Genomic DNA, 23,486 nt, shown 5'->3' with positions numbered 1-23,486 from the left:
GTACATGTCCAAAATATATCATTTACCCTATATAAAACAAAGTTGAAATTTGTACGACCGCGCATCACTCAAGAATAGACAGCCCAATTTTTGATAATTTATATTCGTTTTCTTCTTCTATTTACCTGAAAAAAATTGAAAAACTAAACCCAATCTCTTTGGTGAAATGGTTTTTCGTACATTTTGTATGGGAATTTCAAATTTTGATTATCTGTATATATAATAAACTGTAAAAAAAAATTAAAAAAAAAACCTATTTGTTTTCTAGTAAAATTGCGTACGTGAAAAATTGTGTTAAAAATTGATCAATTTTCGGCGAGACAAAGTTCGCCGGGTCAGCTAGTTTACCTTATTTTTTGCTTTTAATGTATAAAAAATGAACGGCTTCTGATTAATTATTATTTCACAATTTTACTTGAAAAAATGTTATTTTTAATAATCATAGCATCATTCCATAAATAAATATGTACAAGATACGGAGATGACCTGATTTTTAACATGTCCAAGTTTAGACTGCTCCTGGAATGAATTTTGGAAGTCTATAGAAAAACAGAAATTATTCCAATTTGTGCTGTTTGAACCACTGAAATAAACTTTGCTTGATACATTTTATAATGAACGAGAAATGCATCATCACCACTGGGTGGATTAATCTGGTTTTTTCCTAAAGCTTTGAACGAATATCGTAAGGAAATTTGAATAAACTTTATTTGATAATTTGAAAGAATTTCTCATGGAAAATTGAGCAAATTTTCCTTAAAAACTTGAAAAAGTTTTGGAAAATTATTTCTCGGGAAAATGAAACAAATTTCTCAAGGGAACCCGAACAAATCTCCCGAAAAATATTTGAGCGAACTTCCCAAAAACATTGGAACAACGATTTTCGGAACGGCACTCACCTTCAAATAAAATAGTAAAAAACTTTCACATTCACATATCCAAATTGTTGACTGATATTGGCATAATTCATAGTCATGCAGCTCAACGAGTTGCTTATCGATGCAAAACAAAATCAATTGATAGAATTAGACACTTGCAAAAGAACTGTGATCTACCGGGATCGTTTATTTACTCTAAAGCATGCAATGAGCCATATGCCTATGGCACTCACTGTCTAGATGAGCGTGTGTAATTTGTATATTGAATCACTTCAGGCTGCATCGAGGGGTGGCGTGCCATTGATTGTAGTATGCTAATTGTGCAATTTATTATTACCCAAACAAGTCTTTTCAGTTCTCGTTATTGTTATAATTGAAAATCTGTCTGAGTAGTTATAAAAGGTATTTGTTTATGTGTTCATACCACCGGCAATGTCAATCAATGATTGCATTTCATTCCTAGCTTATGTAAAAATTGAAAACGAATTCATGTTCCACAAGTCGGAAATTGTAATAAAAACGTCTCCCCAAATAAACTCTAAATCTACTAAAACCAAAAAATATTAAGTGAAGTGCCCTAGAAAATAAAGTATACTATAGTAACAAATACCCTATCTTTCTGCTCGGTTTTGCTGCAATCCATTTATTTGAATTGTGCATTAAAGTTTCAATGCAGCTGTTATACTCGACAAGTTCTAATGATATCTAACTAATCCACGTGCTCAAGTAAATTGGAGTGTCATCAGCAGATTCAATAATATACTCTTATCGTCTTCGTTGATAAATAATAATAAGGTAATTTTCTATTTTACTGCACACTTTCGAAATAAGGCTTAAATTATAGCAACAATTGAATACGAGTTCTAGAGACTAACATCATTGTGCTTCATCTTGGTTCAAATCTGATCCAATAATCCGGTGGCGATATGATTACCCCGGTCAGTCGTTTCCCCAAGTCCGGTAACTTTTCGCCAGGCCGCTGCTTAAGATTGAAGTTTTGCACCAACGCCGACACTATCAAAAACATCGTATTCCGAGCGAAAGTTTCCCCCGCACAGAGCCGCTTTCCGGCACCGAATGGTACCGATACATCCTTGGCAAGCGATAGTTTTCCCTGGTGGTCAAGGAACCGTTCCGGCCGAAAATTCTCCGGATCACCCCACACGTCCTTCTGCATGTGGATGTAGTCCAGTCCCAGCAGCAAAACGGTATCCTTCGGTATGTCGTACCCGCTCAGGGTCGTATCTTGTGTGGCCATGTGGGCAATTCCCGATGGGACGAGGGTGTCGATTCGCATTCCTTCCCGCAGGGTAGCTTCAGTGTAGGGCAAATTGATGCGATCGTCCAGCGACGGTAGCCGGCCATGACCTACGACGTCATCGATCTCGCCTTGCATTTTCCGGACCACCTCTGGATGCCAGAGAAGTCGCTCCAATAGCAAAGCGATTTGTACCGTTGCGCCGGAAATGGCTGGGAAAAAGAAGTCAACTATTCCCAGCACTAGTTGATCGTCTGTGGGGTTTACACATAATGCTTAAAAAAATTTAAAAGATCTCACTCAATACTAATCTTACGTTGGAAGGTGAAACGGTCGTCCTCGTCCCGTGGAATTGTTTTCTTCATTTTGTTGAAGTACAAATCGAGGAAGCAGCGTTCGTGTCCCTCTTCGTGCGTTTCCAGGCGCTTCTGGATGACAGATTCGATGAAACGGTTCACTCCCAGACTTGCCTCGCGGATTGTTCGATATTTGGTTAGGTTGGGGAAAATGTGTCGCACCCAGGGCCGCAGGCTGTTGATCGTTCCATAGTCGTCGGTGGTTCTTTGGAAAGTTAAGGCGAACTTGCCGGTTCTACAAATAAAAATAATTGTTTTTATTTTCTATGTTTCTTACAGATTGAACGACATTGATATTGAATAAGGTAAGTGGATATAAAATCCTCATTTTAATGACATTTATTTTGAAGACGAAGACATTATTGTTGTTAGATAGACACCAGTTCTTCCATCATCACGTTCCTACTGTTAATTGATTTGTATTTTTTTATTTAATTTTTATTTCTACATATATTAATAACAGGTGAGCCTTGTTAAACAACAACTATTTTTGTTTCATCGCTTCATACATAAAAGTTATATGACAAAAGTTGAATTATTTAACCATTCCGTATGCGTGCGGTCCTCCTTTTTTATTATCTTTAGAATTCTAGCATTCACATTGAACTATTATAAAAATTATCTATGTTTCAATTTTTTTGTTTGTTCAGCGCTAGTTAAAATTACAAACGCGACGTAAGTTTGTGAGTTTTTAAAGCTTTATTTTGTGATTTTTTAAATTTACGTTTAGGTTCATCACAGTGAGTTTGTGAGTAAGTTTGAGAGGTTCTTATCCTTTTACCAAGCAACTCATATCGCTACATCTTCATGGTCCCGGCCTTAATATGGTACGGAAAGTATACGATGTAAAGAAATATTATCATCGGAGATAAACGCGCGGATTGGGAGCGAATTGTCTTGTCAATAATTATTTGCTATTTGTAGCCTTTGCTGCTGATAGTGTCCGTGCCAGTGACCATCCTGTGCAATGATCTAGAACAGGGCTATCCAACGTACGGCCCATCCGTGGTCAGGATGCGGCCCTTGAAAAGATATTTTAGTTACTAGATAAAGATTGTCGCTGTCGTCGCTGTCCGGAACATCTTTTGCTGGCGAGGATAGGGGAGCTAAATGTCAAAGAAGGAAAATCCATACGATTTGACAGGTATGTACCACACATGTTTCGGACAGCAGAACAAAGGGAACAGTAGCGACAATCTTTATCTAGTAACTATAATATCTTTTGGCCCTTGGCTCATTTTTTTTTGTAGCCCGCGACGTGAGAAAAAAAATCAGAACCGGCCGCAACCTGTATTGATTAAATTATTGGTGGAAGAGTGGATTATCGAAGCAACCAACTTTATTCACTCGGGCAAACACGAAGTCGAAAATTGTAGTACGGGTTAGTTTAGCTGTCGTGACTTCGCGTCCACCTATCAACGAAATCGTTTCAAAACTGCCATTTTAATTTTAAGGATGAAACCATTCCAGGGCGGTGAACTTGTTAAGGAATGCATATCTGCTGTTGTAGACATCGTATGCACTAACGAAAAAAGTCTCCTTCAGTAGCATTAGTTTGCCGCGGAACATGGTGAAGACTAAAAGTTCTCGCAGAAGATTTGAAAACTACGTCACTTAAAAAAACTCCTGCTGCAGATTCTACTCTTTCGCAATCGATGAAAATATTGATGTGAAACATGGCGCATATAACTGTCTTTATCTTCAAATCATGCGAGACTATTTTAATCGTTTTTTTTTTGTGAAAAGCCGATGAAAATAGCCTTGCATGATTCAGGCGGTGATGATTTCTGTTACTTATCTTCAAATTGATCCCAATAAGTGGAATGACTGCCGGAAAAGACCTGAAGAAAACTGTCTAGAAGAAGCTTAGACTCTCCTAAGAGAGTCTATGAGCGAAAACTTTCAATAATATTGAAGTATTGACGCTCGTTATTATAACAATCAACTTTAGCATCGCGAGGGCACTCAATAATCACCAATTCCAAATGATGTTGACAAGACTTGAAGCAGAATACGGATATTTGCTGTATTATATGTAAATTCGTTGACTGAGCCGTGGTATCATGCTCGAGCTAAATGATCCTGAATGTGACTTAGCTTTTCTAGTAGTATCATCAAACATCTTAATACTTGAACATGAAGCTGCAAGCCATCCTTGCACATCAAACTTTTATTATGCAACATTAAAGCTTTTGAAGCAAAATTATCACTTTGGCACAGTTCCTAAAATCGAAGGCCTTCAACTGGAATTTTCTAGCCCATTCGCTCATTTTCTAGAACACAGTAACGAAATTTCCATTTTTTTTTCAACACCGTTTACTGATGTGAATAATGTAATTGAAACATGGAGATTATTAACCTCCAATGTAACAACGGTAGAAACATTTTTCATAAGATACTTTCTCTCTTCGGAAGCACATTCATACATTTCTGTGTGAACAGCCCTTTCCAAGAATGGAAGGCGTTAAAAATTTCGGTCACCGATTACGAAATGAATATACGTCGGGTATTGCAGAGTAGCCATGTTTGCCATTAAATTTTAACCAAAATACCTGTTATGTGAAAACGAAAATACACATCAAACTTTGAAGACAATAAAATCTTGTATAGTTTTTCACCATCCAAAAATGTCATACATCAAAACGTTTTCTTTTTTTTTTACGGAGAGTCAACTCATTCGCTCTAACTTGATTTCGTACATAGAACACAAACATTTCAAAAGGTATAAAACTCTATATGTTTTCACAAAATATTATCGTCATTTTCAAAACCAGTACAGCGCAAAGATCATAATGATATGCATAAACAACCTTGTATTTTCTTATGAGACATCAGCATTAGAAAATAAAGTTTTTAAGAACATAAATATTTTTTAATGAAAATCTTGACCAATCGCACATATTATATATGTCTTCAAAGAATATTTTAGGCCCATTTTAAATATTTACAGTTAAATGTTTGACCATGCTCAATTAGGATTGAATAACACTAGCCAACAAAATTGAGCTTATTTTCGCTCCCTTCAACCATTTTCAATGTACTCAATAATTTTTTTTAGGCTGAATTCAGATACATATTCAGATTTTCTGTAACACGTTCAGTTTTTAAGATAAACGGATTTTAATTCACAAAAGTACGTATTTTCATAGAAATTTGGTTTTATCCCCCGTTTAACGTTGAATTTTGGCTCCTCACTTTCAGCATAAAGTTTGAATTTTGTATAATAGGCCTTGTAGAATGTATGTGGATTGTTGGGTTCCATGTGGCACGTACAATTGCTGTGAAAAACGGAATTTAACTCATAAAAGTACGTATTTTCATAGAAATTTGGTTTCTCTCCTCTGTAAAGCTGATGTAATGCATTCTACAAAGCCCATTCTACCAAATTCAAACTTTATTCTATAAGTGAGGAGGCAAAATTCAGCTTCTAAAAGCATAGAAACCAAATTTATATGTAAATCCGTTCTTCTGTGAAATAAATTCCATGTTTCACAACAAATGAACGTGTCAAATAAAATTCAACAACTCACATGCCTTCTGCAAAGCTCATTCTACAAAATTCAAACTTTATTCTTAAAGTGAGGAGCCGAAATTCAGCTTTGCAAAGGAAGGAAACCAAATTTCTACAAAAAGACGTACTTTTATGAAATAGATTCCGTTTTTCCCAACAAACGAAAGTGTCAAATAAAATCCAACGACTCACATGCCTTCTACAAGGCCTATTATACAAAATTCGAACTTTATTCTCAAAGTGAGGAGCTGAAATTTAGCTTTAGAGAGGAGAGAAACCAAATTTCTATGAAAAGACGTACTTTTGTGAATTAAATCTGTTTTTCACAACAAATGAACGTGCAGAAAAAAAAACCAACAACCCACATGCATTCTACAAGGCTTATTCTAAAAAAATCTTGTTCTATTCTCAAAGTGATGAGCCGAAATTCAGCTTTGCAGAGGAGAGAAACCAAATTTCTATGAAAAGTTTTTCACAACAAACGAAAGTGTCAAATAAAATCCAACGACTCACATGCCTTCTACAAGGCCCATTCTACGATATTCAAACTTTATTTTAAAAGTGAGAAGTCAAAATTCAGCTTTGCAGAACAGAGAAACCAAATTTCCATGAGAATACGTAGTTTTGTGAATTAAAACTTGTTTTTCTCAAAAACTGGACGTGTTACAAAAAATCTGAATACATGACTGAATTCAGCAAAAAAAAATCTTTTAAGTACACTAAAAATGGTTGAAGGAAGTGAAACACTGTTGACTAGTGTAATTAATCTCAAATGGGCCAAGATGAGCACCCCATTTAAAACAATCAAATATTACACAAAATACTAAAACTCTTTTGTACCACCACCAAACATGATTTACGGTTTAGGGTCATTTGGCCTAATGCCATTTGGCCGAATAGTTGAAATACGTTTCTTTACGAAGCGACAAGTGAGAAGTAAGAAGGAAGAAAGAAGAAGGAAGAAGGAAGAAGAAAGATAAAGGGAGAAGGAAGAAAGAAGTAAGAAGAAAGAAGGAAGAAGGAGGAAGGGAGAAGGAGGAAGGAATAAAGAAGGAGGAAGAAGGAAGAAGATATAAAGAAGAAGGAAGTGATGAGAAGGACCACTTGTAAACTAAGGTCAAATTTACTATTTGGCCAAACGACATTCGGCCAAACGGCATACGGTCATATGGCGTTCGGCCAAATGGCACCTGCTCGTGACACCTGATTTACTATGTGCTGAATCTGTTGAGTAACTTACATTATCAGATGGACTGAAATTTTAAACTGATTTCTGTTATTCAATATGATTGGTGCCTTTCTCGTTTTTTTCGAGTGAGTAATTTCTACGCACTTTTGGTATTTTGACCATAACTTCTGAGCCCATAGTCCGATCCGGCCAATTTTCAACAGGAAACAATGGGACCTGGATTCTGCATCGAATGCAACGTGTTGCGAGCAAATCGGCTGAGGGTAAGTGCCTAAAAATGAGTGAGAATTTTTTTATGTCATGAAAAATGTATTTTGGCCATACATCCGAATCCCATAGTTCGATTCCGCCAATTTTCAATACGAAACAATGGGACAAGATTCCGCGTCGAATGCAACTTGTTGCGATCTAATCCGTTAAAGATAAAGGCCTGAAAAATGAGTGAGAATTTTGTATGTGTTTCTCATGTAAAAAAATGAGTTTTGGCCATAACTTCGAAACCCATAGTCCGATCTGTCCAATTTTCAATACAAAACAATTGGACAAGATTTTACGTCGAATGAAACCTGTCGCGAGTAAATCAGCTAAAAGTAAGTGCCTAAAAAGTGAATGAGAATTTTTCTTATAAAAAAATATATTTTGGCCATAATTCCGAAGCCCATAGTCCGATTGGGGCAATTTTCAATACGAAACAATGGAACAAGATTCCGCGTCGAATGCAACTTGCGAGCAAATCGGTCAAGGATAAGTGCCTTAAAAATGAGTGAGATTCTTTGCGCACACACATACACACTAGACCTCTTCATGTTTTCAAAAAGTATCAAAAATTCAACCGGTCAGCCCAGAATCACAATTCTTATACTAAAATAAGTCTCCAGTCAAATTCTCAGCTAATTCGGATAAAATTTCGAGGTGGCTCAAGTCGATTTAGTGTTTTTGGGCTATTTTCAATTTTGGAAAAAATCTAACAAGAGATATAAACGTCGAAAACTATCGCAGGTCTGGTAGCGAGTCACTTTTTAGTGACTTGGTCACTATTTCAAGTCTAGTCACTAAAAAGTCACTATTTGCATCCAAAAGTCACTAAAGTTACTACTTTTCCGAAAATAGTCACTAAAGTCACTATTTTTGCACAGCCTGTAGTGAAAAAGTTCAAAATAAACATTATTTCTAGCTAATTTTATTATCAACCAAATCGAATAGAAATCTCTCTCAATATATAATTATAAAACAATTGCTGATTTTCATACAAAATGGTCATGTTTGAAGATCATAATCTCGATTTCTAGCGACTAGATTAATGACATTTTTGGCATCCCAGCCTAAAATGACCTACATATTTAGTGAATAATTGTTGTAGTTGGAAATAATTATAATTATAATTATATAATTATAAAGGCACTTTTATGTGAAGGCTGGGACACCAAAATGTCCCCAATCTAATCCCAAAAAATCGAGATTTTATTCCTCAAACATGACCGTTTTGTATGAAAATCAGCGAATGCTTTATAATTATCTCCGGGGCGTATTGTGAAAATCTTCAGGATACAGAAAGTTGCTTGATTATAGGCTTCTTTCAAAAAAATAGATAGTGACACGGCGCCGCTCATTTTTATTTACTAATATAATAGCCCTGTTTGTCTGTCCGGTGACTAGCCAACCAGACGCAGCACGCGGGGAAATTCGTACACAAAAATAAAATATTTGACTCTTCAATTATTTTTTTACTATCAAATGCAGAAAACAAAACCAGTGACAACCTCAGACAACCAGACACAGCATTTGATGAAAAAAATCACAGATAGCAAAGAATTTTTTTAAATGCATGAATTAATAAACCGTTTATATTGAAAAAAAAAAAAAAAACACTAGCCACGGGCGCTACTGCGTCCACAAATAAACTAGTTTTTACTAACGCGGGTGTTCGCTTAGTTCAATTTTACTGTGCTGCCCCTACTCGCAAAACAATCCCATTTGACTTTTATCACTTTTGAGGTAACCCAAGGAACAGTGTTCATTTCTTATATACTTCCGTACTTCAAAAAATCGTAATTGTAATTGTAATTATTTCATATTTAATTATTGTAAAATATTAAATTGAAAATACACGCATAACAGTCCCATTAAGAATTTAAATGACCTGATTGGACGGATCTTAACAATTTCAATCAAACTAAATAGTTTCACGGTAAACTATCAAATAATGAACAACTTATCAAAATTTCAACAACATCCGTTGATGTTTCAATTTATTAGATTTTTTGGAAGTTATATATGGAAGATGCAATTTGGACCTTCAATGGCAACTCAGTATAGGGAAAGACAGTATGGGACTGATATGCGAGTGGGGGCAGTGTACTTAGGGTTAACTTCTTCACCTACTTTCATTTTAATTATTTCTTTTCTAACTTTAAGTTTTTCTAACTAGTTTCCAGTAGCTTAGAGAGCAAAGGCGTTGGATTGCCAATCCGGCTGAACCAACGAGTAATTCCATGGTACTTATAAGGGTGTCGCTAAGTCACGGCCCTCTTGCTAAGTTCCATCCTCTTCCTGGCTACCGTAAAGATAGGGGTAGCCTGTAGCAATAATCCTCATGATTTTTTTCATTTTTATCTTTTCTTGATTTCTGATAGCATTCTAGATAAGCATTTCAAAGGAAAAACATGAATATCACCATTTTCCAGTCTACGATAAATAACCTAATGCAACTTGTAGTTCACTATCTGGTTATAAACTTCATCCAAAAGTCACTATTTGGTCACTTTTTCTGCGATTGAAAGTCACTATTTGGTCACTTTTTTAGTTATCGTTGGTCACTAAGTCACTATTTTGAATGGCACTCATCGCTACCAGCCCTGCTATCGCAACAACCTCTATACGGAAGCTTTTGGTGTGCTCTACTCCGAGCGATGCGATGTGCGATTGCATCCATAGCAACCGAAACCACTGCATCCGACCATCATCAAGCACAGAATGACAAAAAATGCACACACTTCTTTCATGCATATTCGCAGAATCACCGGCAGTTCTACCGCTGGTGACTGCATGCTGTGTATTAACACAGCAAACAAACGAACGAAACAAAAAATACGTGAGCAAAAAGCACGTCAGTACGCGATGCTGTCGTCAATTGTAATGACTTGCATACGGCAGGCACTGCTTCTTTTATACACAAAGAAATGAACCCGAAGACCCATGACATACCGCATTCTGATGTCCGTGTTAGGAATGCGCGGGATTGGTTACATATAAAATTTTTACTGGCTTTGCAAAAATTGAAACTTTCAATAGCTTATCGTTAATATTCTTAAGTTTCAATGAAATGAGCAAATTGCTGGAGAGTGTCCGAGTCCTAAATGACACCCAGTATAGTAAAGAAAGACGTGAGTCCTACGTCAAAAATTGTTCAATCATTGAAAATAATACTCAAAATTAGATTTTATCAAACCCGAATTTTTCAATATTTTTTGATATGTTGTAGCAGATAATATATGTACTTTTTTGCACTATGGGTCATAATGGAGTTATAACAAAAAAGTTATATATTTTTTAAATAAGTTGGATTTTTAAAAATGCTCGAAATATTTGTTTACGTTTTATATCAACTCTCGATTTTATGCAAGTGCTATCGTTTATGAGATGCAACGGTTATAAGATAAAAAATACCGATTTATTTTTAGATTTTCAGTCATTTTCGAATGTTCAATTCTATTCAACCTAAAGTCAATTTTACTGAACCGTTGATATTTATTGACAAATGTTAGTAATGGAGTATTGGTAGGCCATTTATATGGTATGAGATGGTGGAGAAAAAATTTTTTATTTCAATATTGAAGGTGGATCAGGATGGACAAATGATAGACAAATATAGGAAATGATTTTTTTTATTGTCTTAGGTTTTCGGCCCTAGACCGGTTCATCTCATAGGAAATGAAATTGAAATTTACAAAAAAAAAGCGATAAAAAGGAAGCCTAGACTATCCTTAGCCAATAGTAGAGGAAACGCCGTGAGTTTTTTTTAACCCTTTGGCATTCGTTGCAGTAGGGGAAGTGCACCGGTTTTGGCCAACTTAGTGCCTATTTTGGCCAACCCTGAAAAATACATATTTTTCCAAAATAATCGATCAGTTAAAAGCAGCGTTGAATCGTAAGGGATATATCTCTTGTTGGAACTAATAAAACCCTCCCGAATTGCTTTATTTTTTGAGTTATTCGCAAAATTGGCCAAATTAGGAACATGGCCAAAACCGGTACAGTTCCCCTATATGAATTTGTATTAAATTTGTTTTGGCCTTGCGTGAATTGAGAAATATAGCCAAAAGTTGGAATTGTATAGTCCTTACAGTAAATTTGCTTGAAAACTTCATTGTACTAAGATCAATCATTCGAATATCTACCTCTCCATTACACAATAAATCATTACCACTAGATTGAGTAGGTTGTCTGGCCAATTCCATATCTACACCAACTAATTTAGCAATCAGAAAGATTTGCAAAACGTTTTTTTATACACATTTATTAATCCTTGCAACAGGTGTCCATCTTCAAATACATTATTACCTTCTGAACTATCTTAAGCTTGTTATCTTGTTACACGTCTTTTTGTATTTTTGCCTTTCTCGTACAACTAAGTTGTACCGAAAGGCTATCATTTCACTCCAAATTCGAACTTTTGATAGAAGTCCCGGAGACCCATAGTGTTATATACCATTCGACTCAGCTCGATGAGCTGAACAAATGTCTGTCTGTCCGTGTGTGTGTGTGTGTGTGTGTGTGTGTATGTGTGTGCGTGTGTGTGTGCACAAAATGCCATAAAAAACATTAGCCAAATTTTCACATAGAAACTCTTAACCTATTTTCTTGCAACAAGTTGCATCCGACAGAGACTAAAACGCTGTTGATCACTATTGAATTTCATAATAATTGCAAATTGCAAAAATAGATAATATTAAAATAGTGATGAGATATAGTGACATAGAACAATAATGTGTTATGAAAAATGCCTTGCATCTATGAATATTTTTAAAGTTTATCCGCGGCTTGCTCCCATTAAGAGTTTCATCGTACTATAAAGATGCTCGTGTTGCACGCATTTAGGCGTAAGTATGCTCTTCGTTCAGTTTCATAGCACTATGAAATTGTCCGAAAGTCAAAATTCGAACATAGGAAATTCGAGAAACTTTTGGCAGCGCCATCTGTCGTCTACTAGTGTAAATTTTCCATCATAACATTAGACTGTGTAACTGTTTTGCCTTTCTTGTACATCATCGAGGTGTAAGCGTAAAGGCTACATTTATTACCTTTTTGCGCGAGGAAGGCGCCATCACCGCTAGGTGGATTAATCTGGGTTTTTTTTAAGTTTCAATTTTTGCCCACCTTGACCTACTGTGCAACGATTTATACTAGTTTTTTTTGCTATAACATATATCAAAAATTTGTATAGTTGAAAGATTCTTTCCCAAGATGGTTCACTTTAAGGTTGTATTTCGAAAAACAAATTATTTGTTTTTTTTTCTGTGTAAACTATTTTTTCCACAACCTCATACCATGGAAATGGCCAACCACTGCTCCACTAGCAGAGCTTTAAATAATCGAAAGTTTTTGGTTAAGCCCATCGGCCTTCTTTGTCACCCTCACATCCTACATAATCATATTCGGCTAAACATTGACTATTTCCGATCAAATATCAGTCAGTGAGTATTTATTTAGATTTCGTAAATTAATGTAAAATTGATCACTTAAATAATGATTTCAACAATTACTCACATAGATCTGACCCCGACGTTTAACTGAGGGAAAATTTTAGAGCCAAAAGTCAACTTATACAAGGCTAATTATGTTTTCTTTAAACGCAGTGACCATTCTCATAACCAATCAAATGAATGAATATGTGAAGAAAAAAACTGAGTAAGTCATTCTATGTTTTGAATAGTCATGCGACGTTTGTCAATATTCGACCCGAAGTTGCTTCGTGAAGGTGAATATTTTATGCTCTGTCCACTACTAGCATTTGTCAATAAATATCAATGACTCCGTAAAATTTCATTCTAGGTTGAAATGTTGAATAGAATCGAAAAACATTCGAAAACGACTGAAAATTAAAAAAAAAAATCTGTATCTCAGAAAGCTGTATCTCAGAAACGGTAGCACTTAGAAAAAAAAATGACTGTACATCTTTTACATTGGAAATTTTACGTACTTTCATAAAATTAAAGTCGATGCCATTTTTGAAAAAAATATAACTTTTTTGTTTATCATCTCTCTCATTTTATCATTATCTGCTACAGCATATCAAAAATAAAAAAAATATTGAAAAATTCGTTTTTGAGAAAATCGATTTTTAAGTTTTGTTTTTAATGATTAAACTTTTTTTTTACAGTGTATATTATTTTCACATAGCCCCAATGATTACCTAACACATGGTCGAAGACAACAACACGATCGGAAAAGCCGTTTTCAAGTTATATTTTTTAATAGTGTTCAAGGTGTTTTTGCTTACGCCCTTGTCAAAAGTTAGGCTAGAGTCAAAATAGGAATAACCAATGAAGCAAAATATGTTGTTTGATCACAAAAATTGTACATGCGAAATTTCAGGGAAAACAAATAATACTAAATTGAAATCTAAAAAAAAATCATGATTTCACAGAGAATTGCTCTGGTGCAAAGGACGCCAAAAGCTAAGCAAAATCAATTTTTACAATTATGTCTTGTTTATTTTGGAGGAGATTAAAGATGTTATCGTGTCATTTGAATATGTTTCTCTGATCAGAATATATTGTGTGGTGATATGATGCTCAGTAAGTAGAGAGTTCGCGCGTTCGAGTAAGTAAATTAATTTGTGCGCGATCGGACGTGTTCTAAGTAAGACGCAGAACATTCGCGAAATCCGAGTTTGTGGTTCTGCTTTTAGCGTTCGGTGAATAAGTATGCGATTGAACGTATTGTTCATTATGATGCGAAATATTTGTAAGATCCGGGTTACTTTGCACTGCTTTAGACGGTTCGTAAGTAAATTAATTAATATACTTTAATAATTTTTCAGCATATACTATTATAGATAAATGCTCTATATTGTCGAATAGAGCTCCCTATTATTCACCTTACCCAATAACACAAATTTTCCTTCCCAAGACATCCGTGAAGGTAGTATGGGTTCCCTGCATCTTCACTAGTAGATGTTAAAATAACATTCCTTTCCTTCCTTCCTTGGCCTTGGCCAGGTATACAACTGCTACTGTAAAGAAAAAGGAACTAATCCCAAGCATCAATTTGCTACAATATACAGTAGATTGCTCAATTGAGCATTGTATAGCCACCCACGATTTGTACAATCACATATGCTATGCTATGCTTGCTATATAAATGAAATAAGTAATTCAATTCTAAATATATTATCTCAAACATATATCATGAGTACATTCAACACATTGATAATAATATGACACAGCAAGGTACCACGAAGCACTATAAGTTCAAATGGAAAGGAAATTTCATTGAATATCATCTTCGGCTATCTTCTTTTGTTCTTCATAGTTACTTTCATTCATAATTTCGCACCTCACACATCATATTCTTTCATTCATTATTTCCACGTCTGTGCACGCATGAGTTATCTCAACATGGAAGTAATAAAACTTATCTCACACTTACTCGATCAACACTGCAGCGTCCTCACGGTTGATCCTCTCCCCAGACAGCACGTGCAGAAAGGCATTCGCAAAACACGCAAAGAACACATTCGGGCACATCACATAACCATCCTTGGTCATAAACTCCTCCTCGTGCGCATACTTTGGCCCATACCGAAGCATTTCAATCAACGTGAGAATTTCCGAATTGGTTTCCGCTTCCAGTTCGTCGAATCTTCGTCCGAATCCGTAGTCCCGCTGATGACGCAAAATGAATCTCCTCTGTTCCTTCCAGTCGGATCCTTGCGTGAAAAATATGCCCCGGAGCTTGAAATTTTTCTCACGCAACCGAGCCAGGAACAGATCCGGGCGACCATCGAACTCCACTCGGGTTTGCACTTCCTTCACAAGAGCGTGATCGTTAACAATCACCGCCGGAAAGTCGGCCAGATATATACCTAGCATTTTCGTTTTGTAGAATGAGCACAGCTGGTTGGCTGCCTTGTGCAGGTGACGGTAGTTGAGTAACAACATTATCGCGTATCCTCCGAGAAACGGAAGTTTTGGTGGTCCGCTGGGGAAATTTTTCGGTCGATCGAAGAGGGATCTGTGACATCGGTAAGCAATCAAACCGATCGTTAGCAGCCAGATTAAGATAGTCGGTGTAATGAACATAACGTTTCGAAGTTTTGAACTTGCGAGTTAGATGCACGTGAAATCGAAAATAGGGAATCACTACTGAAGCACGGCGGTGACTGAACGCCACCGTTGCTATATTAGTTAACTTATAGGTTCGCGGAAGGGTGGACTGGACAGCCACCCTAACGCCGGTGAACTGAACTACCCAAACAAATTCAAGGGGCCTGATAAGATGTAACGTGTGTCGTAGTTTTTTCACTTGCATGGATCAACTCCATGCATGGGCTTGAAGTGCAGTTAGGTTTAGATATAGAGGTTTTCAACGTGTTTCCGCAACTGTTTATCCCATGAAAAACAAAGGGACAAGTACGAGACTTTGAACTTACTTTTGAGGTCGAAATACGTATCTGTTGTAATCAAGTGGTGGAACTAGTTAAGATCAGATCCGTGGGTTTCTCATTTTTGTTATCATGAAATGGCGAAGAGATTTAGAAATAAATGACAGTCATATTATGCCGTTGTTGTCGGGTTCGCGCGATTTAATTTGTAACCATCTATATTGCCCCGTTAGAAGCACGTGTAGTTTGTCATATTGCTCAGGATACGTATTGCAGTTATTGGAAGAAGTTCGATATTATAATAGTACAATAACAACATAATAATGTGTTGCGCTTCTGTGCGGGAAAGGAACAGTCTTAAATATGTTTGAGGATGGAACCACCAGGTTTTCATAGTGCACTTACATCAACTGGGCAAACAGAACTCATGTCGAAGTTTATTATTCCATCTGCAGCCCAACAGTGCTATTCGAGGTACGATGAATCGCGATCCTATTCCGTTGAGTGTTTGTTTACCGTGCCAAATATGCTGTTATGGGAGCCGTTAATAATAAATATAATTGGATCGAATAATTGAAGATAATAACTCCCAGCAATGCCCTGTAGATATAGGTATAAACAAAATAGGAATCGCAAGGATTATGAAATGCTAGTTAAGCTGTTTTCTCGCCTGTGGCGATATTGTCGCCTTATTAACTACGCAGCTGGTTCGGACCTGCAGCGTCAAGGGCTGTTTCCTCAAACGACAAACTGGTTTAGAGCTCATCTAGCACTTGACGTCTGATTGTTGATTGATTGATTAACCGTTACATTAGCAAACTGTAATAAAAGCAACAACGGATAATCAATAATGTTAATAATTGTTGTTCATCTTTGTATAGCGCATTGGGTATTTATTCGAAACTTCTGTAAATAAAAGAGATGCAGGATTAAAAATTTCTGCAAGTCGTCTGCCTGAAAATACAAGAATTAATTAGAATTCATTTCAACCCAAAAAATGAGTTTTGATTGCTAAACTAGTGCTGCCTAGAAGTCTACCTCCGGCGATCCATCTAATATTGAACATTTCAACTTTTGTATTATTGTACCTAGTATTGTTTGAGTGAAATTTATCAGTCCAAAAAGATAACTAATCCATTCGGTCTTGAGAGTGCACTGAGTATATAAAACGAAGCGCATTACAACACCGTACCCAGAAAGGCCTCCGAACCTGGTCAATTTATTTAAGCTTGGCTTTTGAACCAATGGAAAAGCGTCTACTACCCAACCCAAGAACAGATTTCTTATACTAGATACTGACTATTGAGCACTGTTGGTTTAACATTTTATGTGATAAAAATATTTGTTTTTAAACAAAACCTGACTCAGAACTGTTGGCCATAGGAAGGGAACCCCCTCACGAAGAACATCAAATACTAGAGTTCCCTCTCTACCCGATGTATGATATGGCGGAAAAGGAACACTGAGATACAGCCGCAGAACCTCTTTTCAATAGTAAAGCATGATGAAGGCTCTATCATGATCTGGGAGGTGCATACCGCAACCGGCGTGGAAAAATTTTAATTTTTTTTTAAAGGAACTAAGGATCACAAAATATGCATTCGCATTTTGAGGGAAAATGTGAACGCCAGTGCTAACAATTTAGGCTTACAAGGAACATACAGTCACTCTCAAAATCGAGCGTACAGCATGGATTAGATGAATATATTCGAAAATTCCAAAGGAAATTTAATTGTTGGCTCGGTTGTTTTTAATGGATTTCAATATTCATCCCTTCCTTCAATGTATGCGTACATAAAATGGTTGAAATTTTTTCTCTAGAGTTCATTTATTTGAAAAGAGTCTCAAAATACGCCTGTTAGATGTGACAAAATTGAGCGTACAGCGATTTTTTTTATATAAACACGATTAATGTATTTTAATATTGTTTTTTTCATGAATATATTTATAATAATAAACATCCGCTACTTAAACATTCAATGTTTTTAAATTGAACCATGTTTTGGTCAAAATGGTGAACAAGTAAAATGTATAAACAATGCTATTCAACAATTCAATGCTGCTGGGCAAAATAGATGCTTTAGGATATGGATTTCACCGGCATCGTGTCTTATATATGATAGATAATCGAAATCGAGCGAGGCATACGATAAATTTGGGAAAATTTAGTCGGTAAATGATGAAAACTGATGTAAACATACAGGGAAAACGACAAATGTTGGAAATGGCATATTTCAAATTAAGTGTAACTTTATTTAAAAGTCGATGTATAGGTAGCTTATAAGCTTATAAGCTCAGAAGCGTAGGAGTGCCTGGCGGATCGGAAGCGAACACCATTTTTGCAGGGTTGCTGTCCGGCATTCTTGCAACATGTCCTGCCCATCGTACCCTTCCGGCTTTAGCTACCTTCTGGATACTGGGTTCGCCGTAGAGCTGAGCGAGCTCATGGTTCATTCTTCGCCCCCACACACCGTCTTCTTGCACACCGCCGAAGATGGTCCTAAGCACCCGTCTCTCGAATACTCCGAGTGCTCGCAAGTCCTCCTCGAGCATTGTCCATGTTTCATGTCCGTAGAGGACAACCAGTCTTATAAGCGTCTTGTACATGACACATTTGGTGCGGTGGCGAATCTTTTTCGACCGCAGTTTCTTCTGGAGCCCGTAGTAGGCTCGACTTCCACAGATGATGCGCCTTCGTATTTCACGACTAACGTTGTTGTCAGCCGTTAGCAAGGATCCGAGGTAGACGAATTCCTCGACCACCTCGAAGGTATCCCCGTCTATCGTAACACTGCTTCCCAGGCGGGCCCTGTCGCGCTCGGTTCCACCCACAAGCATGTACTTTGTCTTTGACGCATTCACCACCAGTCCAACTTTTGTTGCTTCACGTTTCAGGCGGCTGTACAGTTCTGCCACCTTTGCAAATGTTCGGCCGACAATGTCCATGTCATCCGCGAAGCAAATAAATTGACTGGATCTGTTGAAAATCGTACCCCGGCTGTTACACCCGGCTCTTCGCATGACACCTTCTAGCGCAGCGGTTCTCAACCTGGGGTACATGTACCCCTGGGGGTACCTTCGCCGAGCCCAAGGGGTACCTCGAACGAAATGCTTAATGGCGGATGAATTACAATTTTAATCAAAACTTATTGATAAAGTTTTGACAATTTGTTTTTTTTTTCTAAACTTTGTCTTGTACATAATATGCATGGCGAACAGTAAATCAATCTATTGAATCCTGACCACCACAACCAGTACAATGGATGAAGAGCTGTGAGACAAAACATCAAAAGGCCAAAACCTCGAATGAACAAATTTTAAAAATCTTCTATGCAATCAACCAGGTCACAACAGAATGAAATCTAGAGTTTACAGATTTGAAAGCCTCCATTTGAGAGACATGAAGGCTTTTTCCCGAAAAGCTCAGTTGCTTCGTTGCAAGAGAATTGGAAGCCTCCTTTCAAGAGGCTCGGAAGCCTCCTTTCAAGAGGCTCGGAAGCAGTGATGGGAAATGTCAAAAAAATGTCATGGCAATGCTATTACTAATTTTCTAATAACTTTTTCCAAAAGTGATTTACAGTTCGGATTTTTTTTATTGACATGGAGTATTTAAAGAGTCCTAGAACTTTGTCGAACAGATCATTGTTCTAAATACAAAGTGTGAGCCATGAGAACGAGATTAAAAAAATGTCACGGAATGTCATGTTTGTTTGTTTGTTTATTTATTAATGACATTTTACACCAGAAAGGTGCATTCGTGTCAGAAAATGTCATGACATTAATGTCATTTAACACTAATTCGGCTCTCACATCGCCAATATCATGTTTAGAGAAATTAACTGTTAGAAAAAGTTTTCGGGTCCTTTGAGGGCTACATGTTTACATGTAAAACAAAATTATAAATGACTTGTGAAAAAAGTTATTAGCAAATTAGTCTCATGACATCGAAATGACATTTCCCGTCACTGCTCGGAAGCCTCCTTTCAAGAGGCTCGGAAGCCTCCTTTCAAGAGGCTCGGAAGCCTCCTTTCAAGAGGCTCGGAAGCCTCTTTCAAAGAGGCTCGGAAGCCTCCTTTCAAGAGGCTCGGCAGCCTCCTTTCAAGAGGCTCGAAAGCCTCCTTTCAAGAGGCTCGGAAGCCTACTTTTAAGACCCTCTCAAGCCTCATTTCAAGAGGCTCGGAAGCCTCCCTTGATGGGGCTTGGAAGTCTTCTTTCGAGAGGCTGGGAACCCTCTCTTCAAGAGGCTCGGAATTATTTTCTCAAGATGCTTGGAAGCGTACCTTAAAGCAGCTCAGAGGCTTCCTTTCAAGATGCTCGGACGCCTCCTTTTAAGTGGCTCGAAAGCCGCCTTTCAAGAGACTCGGAAGCCTATCTTCAAGAGGCTTGCAAGGTCCATTTTTCATATACTTGAAAAATTACGATTTACATTTACAGCGAAAAATCATAGGGGGTACCTCAATTAATGCAAAAGTTCGAAGGGGTACCTCTCAAGAAAAAGGTTGAGAACCGCTGTTCTAGCGCAATGTTGAACAACAGGCACGAAAGTCCATCACCTTGTCTTAGTCCCCGGCGCAATTCGAACGAACTGGAGTGTTCGCCCGAAATCTTCACACAGTTTTGCACACCATCCACCGTTGCATTGATCAGTCTGGTAAGCTTCCCAGGGAAGCTGTTCTGGTCCATAATTTTCCATAGCTCTACGCGGTCTATACTGTCGTATGCCGCCTTGAAATCAACGAACAGATGGTGCGTTGGGACCTGATATTCACGGCATTTTTGAAGAATTTGCCGTACAGTAAAGATCTGGTCCGTTGTCGAGCGGCCGTCAACGAAGCCGGCTTGATAACTTCCCACGAACTCGTTCACTAATGGTGACTGACGACGGAAGATGATCTGGGATATCACTTTGTAGGCGGCATTAAGGATGGTGATCGCTCGAAAGTTCTCACACTCCAGTTTGTCGCCTTTCTTGTAGATGGGGCATATAACCCCTTCCTTCCACTCCTCCGGTAGCTGTTCGGTTTCCCAGATTCTGACTATCAGTATGTGCAGGCAAGTGGCAGCTTTTCCGGGCCCATCTTGATGAGCTCAGCTCCGATACCATCCTTACCAGCTGCTTTATTGGTCTTTAGCTGTGGAATGGCATCCTTAACTTCCCTCAAGGTGGGGGCTGGTTGGCTTCCATCGTCCGCTGAACTGACGTAGTCATCTCCTCCGCTGCCTTGACTTTCACTGCCTGTACTCTCAGCGCCATTCAGATGTTCCTCGTAGTGCTGCTTCCACCTCTCGATCACCACACGTTCGTCCGTCAAGATGCTCCCATCCTTATCCCGGCACATTTCGGCTCGCGGCACGAAGCTTTTGCGGGATGCTTCTGATAGAACTTGCGTGTATCTTGAGAACGGCACAGCTGTTCCATCTCCTCGCACTCCGCTTCTTCCAGGCGGCGTTTCTTCTCCTGAAAAAGGCGGGTCTGCTGTCTCCGCTTCCGTCTATAACATTCCACGTTCTATCGGGTACCTTGCTGCAGCGCGACCGCCCGCGCTGCGTCCTTCTCCTCCAGAATCTGTCTGCACTCTTCGTCGAACCAATCGTTCCGTCGACTTCGACCCATATACCCGACGTTGTTCTCCGCTGCGTCATTAATGGCTGCTTTGACTGTATTCCAGCAGTCCTCAAGAGGGGCCCCATCGAGCTCACCCTCTTCCGGCAACGCTGCCTCGAGATGCTGCGCGTATGCAGTGGCGACATCAGGTTGCTTCAGTCGCTCTAGGTCGTACCGCGGCGGTCGTCGGTACCGAACATTGTTGATGACGGATAGTTTTAGGCGCAGTTTAACCATCACCAGATAGTGGTCTGAGTCGATGTTAGCGCCACGATATGTCCTGACGTCGATAATGTCGGGGAAGTGCCGTCCATCAATCAGAACGTGGTCGATTTGTGATTCTGTCTGCAGTGGTGATCTCTAGGTTTACCGATACGGGAGGCTGTGTTGGAAGTAGGTGCTGCCATATTCTTGGAGGCGGCGAAATCAATTAGTCGTAGGCCGTCTTCGTTCGTCAGACAGTGAGCGCTGAACTTTCCAATAGTCTGTCTTGACTCCTCCTCTTGGCCAACCTGAGCGTTAAAATCTCCTATGATGATTTTGACGTCGTGGCTTTGGCAGCTGTCGTACTCACGTTCCAGCTGCGCGTAGAATGCGTCCTTATCATCATCAGTGCTTCCGGAGTGGACGTTGATTATGCTGAAGTTGAAGAACCGTCCTTTGATCCTCAACCTGCATATTCTCTCATTGATCGGCCACCCACCCGATCACGCGCCTTTGCATATCGCCCATCACTATGAAAGCTGTTCCCAGCCCGTGTGTGCGGCCGCAGCTCTGGTAGATGGTATGATTAACTCTAAACGTTCGCTTCATTGATACCTTCAAACAAACTTCCTGCAGCGCTACGATGCCGAATCCACGGTCCTTGAGCACATCGGCGAATATGCGTGTGCTCCCGATGAAGATGAGAGATTTGCAGTTCCACGAACCGAGTTTCCAATCGCTAGTCCCTATTCGTCGCAGTGGTCTTCGCCGATGGTTCCGGTCCGTACTCTCTTGTTGATTGTTCATTGCGTGAGTTTTTTTTTTGGCTGGCTTCCAGGGCCTGACACCAGATATGAATCCAATTGATCACCATTGGAAGGTGCTTGACGACTAAATTCATAAAAGTCACATTACCAACAACAACGAATTGAAATTAACATTGAAAGAGGGTTGAGACACCGTCACGGCTAATTTGGTCAGTTTCATGTCACAAAGTTCACAAGCTGTCATAGATACACAGGAGAGTCCAACTAAATATTGAATTCCATTCTACAACTCCTGTTTCTGATATCATAAAACTTTCTTCTAAATTTGGTAGAAAAAGTACATGATACTCAACGCCAGGTCAAACAATGTTATTATTTAAATGAGCTTGGTGCGGAAAATAGAGGCACCATTGGTCGGAAAGGAAACGAGATGTTTCTGTTTCTGTTTGAAAAGTGCGCCAAACCTGACTAGACGAATACTTTTTGAGCCCATATTTTATGAATTGTTATGTGTTAGGGTAAAATGCCCAATAGTGGACCCCCTAGTAGCGAAATTTTGCTCTTCCTGGCATAAGGAGTAGACATTTTGAAAATATTGATTTTGCGTGATATCCAATATCAAGCTCTGCATCTCCTCTTCACGATACATACATAAAACACTCAAATATTCGACGTTATTCTTTGAAATTAACATTTTAAAGTCCGTCTGATTTCGCCCTATAGTAGACCCCCTGAGGGTCCATAATAGGAAATTGCTTCCCTATAGTCGATACTTCATTTGATTTTTATGTTCCGTTTCGGGACGTTCTCCTTCCCTATTATGGACCCCCCAAAATATTCCTATAATGGACACTCTTGTGTTTATTTTTTATAGAATTGTAAAAAATCATCTAATTTTACTTTCCATAGTATTTTCAATGCATGTAATCAAATCATAGGACTGTAAGGTAGGTTCTCCCGAAGGAATTTCATAGCAAAATATTTACATTGTGCTGTAATAATGCAAAAATGGCAGGAGGGTCTACTATTGGTTGGGGGTCCACTATTGGGCACTTTACCCTATTACGCTTGTTTTTTTGTTATTGTTTTGTTTTTCTTTTCGATTTTTAATAA

The 23,486-nt window shown here is 38.3% G+C and overlaps 2 protein-coding genes across 2 annotated transcripts in view; one reads left to right on the top strand and one right to left on the bottom strand.

Annotated features, from left to right (window-relative positions):
* LOC134225805 (uncharacterized) overlaps positions 1-23,486 on the top strand; it is a 135,488-nt gene that overhangs the window by 36,799 nt on the left and 75,203 nt on the right. The window contains exon 2 of the mRNA XM_062706167.1: positions 2,772-2,797. The gene's annotated coding sequence lies outside the window, so the exon portion shown is untranslated. The remainder of the gene's footprint in view (positions 1-2,771; positions 2,798-23,486) is intronic.
* Positions 1,658-15,633, bottom strand: LOC134225798 (probable cytochrome P450 304a1). The gene is made up of 3 exons (XM_062706155.1): positions 14,843-15,633; positions 2,453-2,727; positions 1,658-2,390 (listed from the first exon to the last, which is right to left on the bottom strand). The coding sequence occupies exons 1-3, from the start codon at positions 15,493-15,495 to the stop codon at positions 1,765-1,767; spliced, it is 1,554 nt and encodes a 517-aa protein (XP_062562139.1). The 5' UTR covers positions 15,496-15,633; the 3' UTR covers positions 1,658-1,764.

This window comes from Armigeres subalbatus, chromosome 1 (assembly GCF_024139115.2).
Source record: "Armigeres subalbatus isolate Guangzhou_Male chromosome 1, GZ_Asu_2, whole genome shotgun sequence".
NCBI classification, from domain to species: Eukaryota; Metazoa; Arthropoda; class Insecta; order Diptera; family Culicidae; genus Armigeres; species Armigeres subalbatus.
Note: the sequence above shows the minus strand (reverse complement) of the source record. Positions and strands in the feature narration are given on the sequence as shown.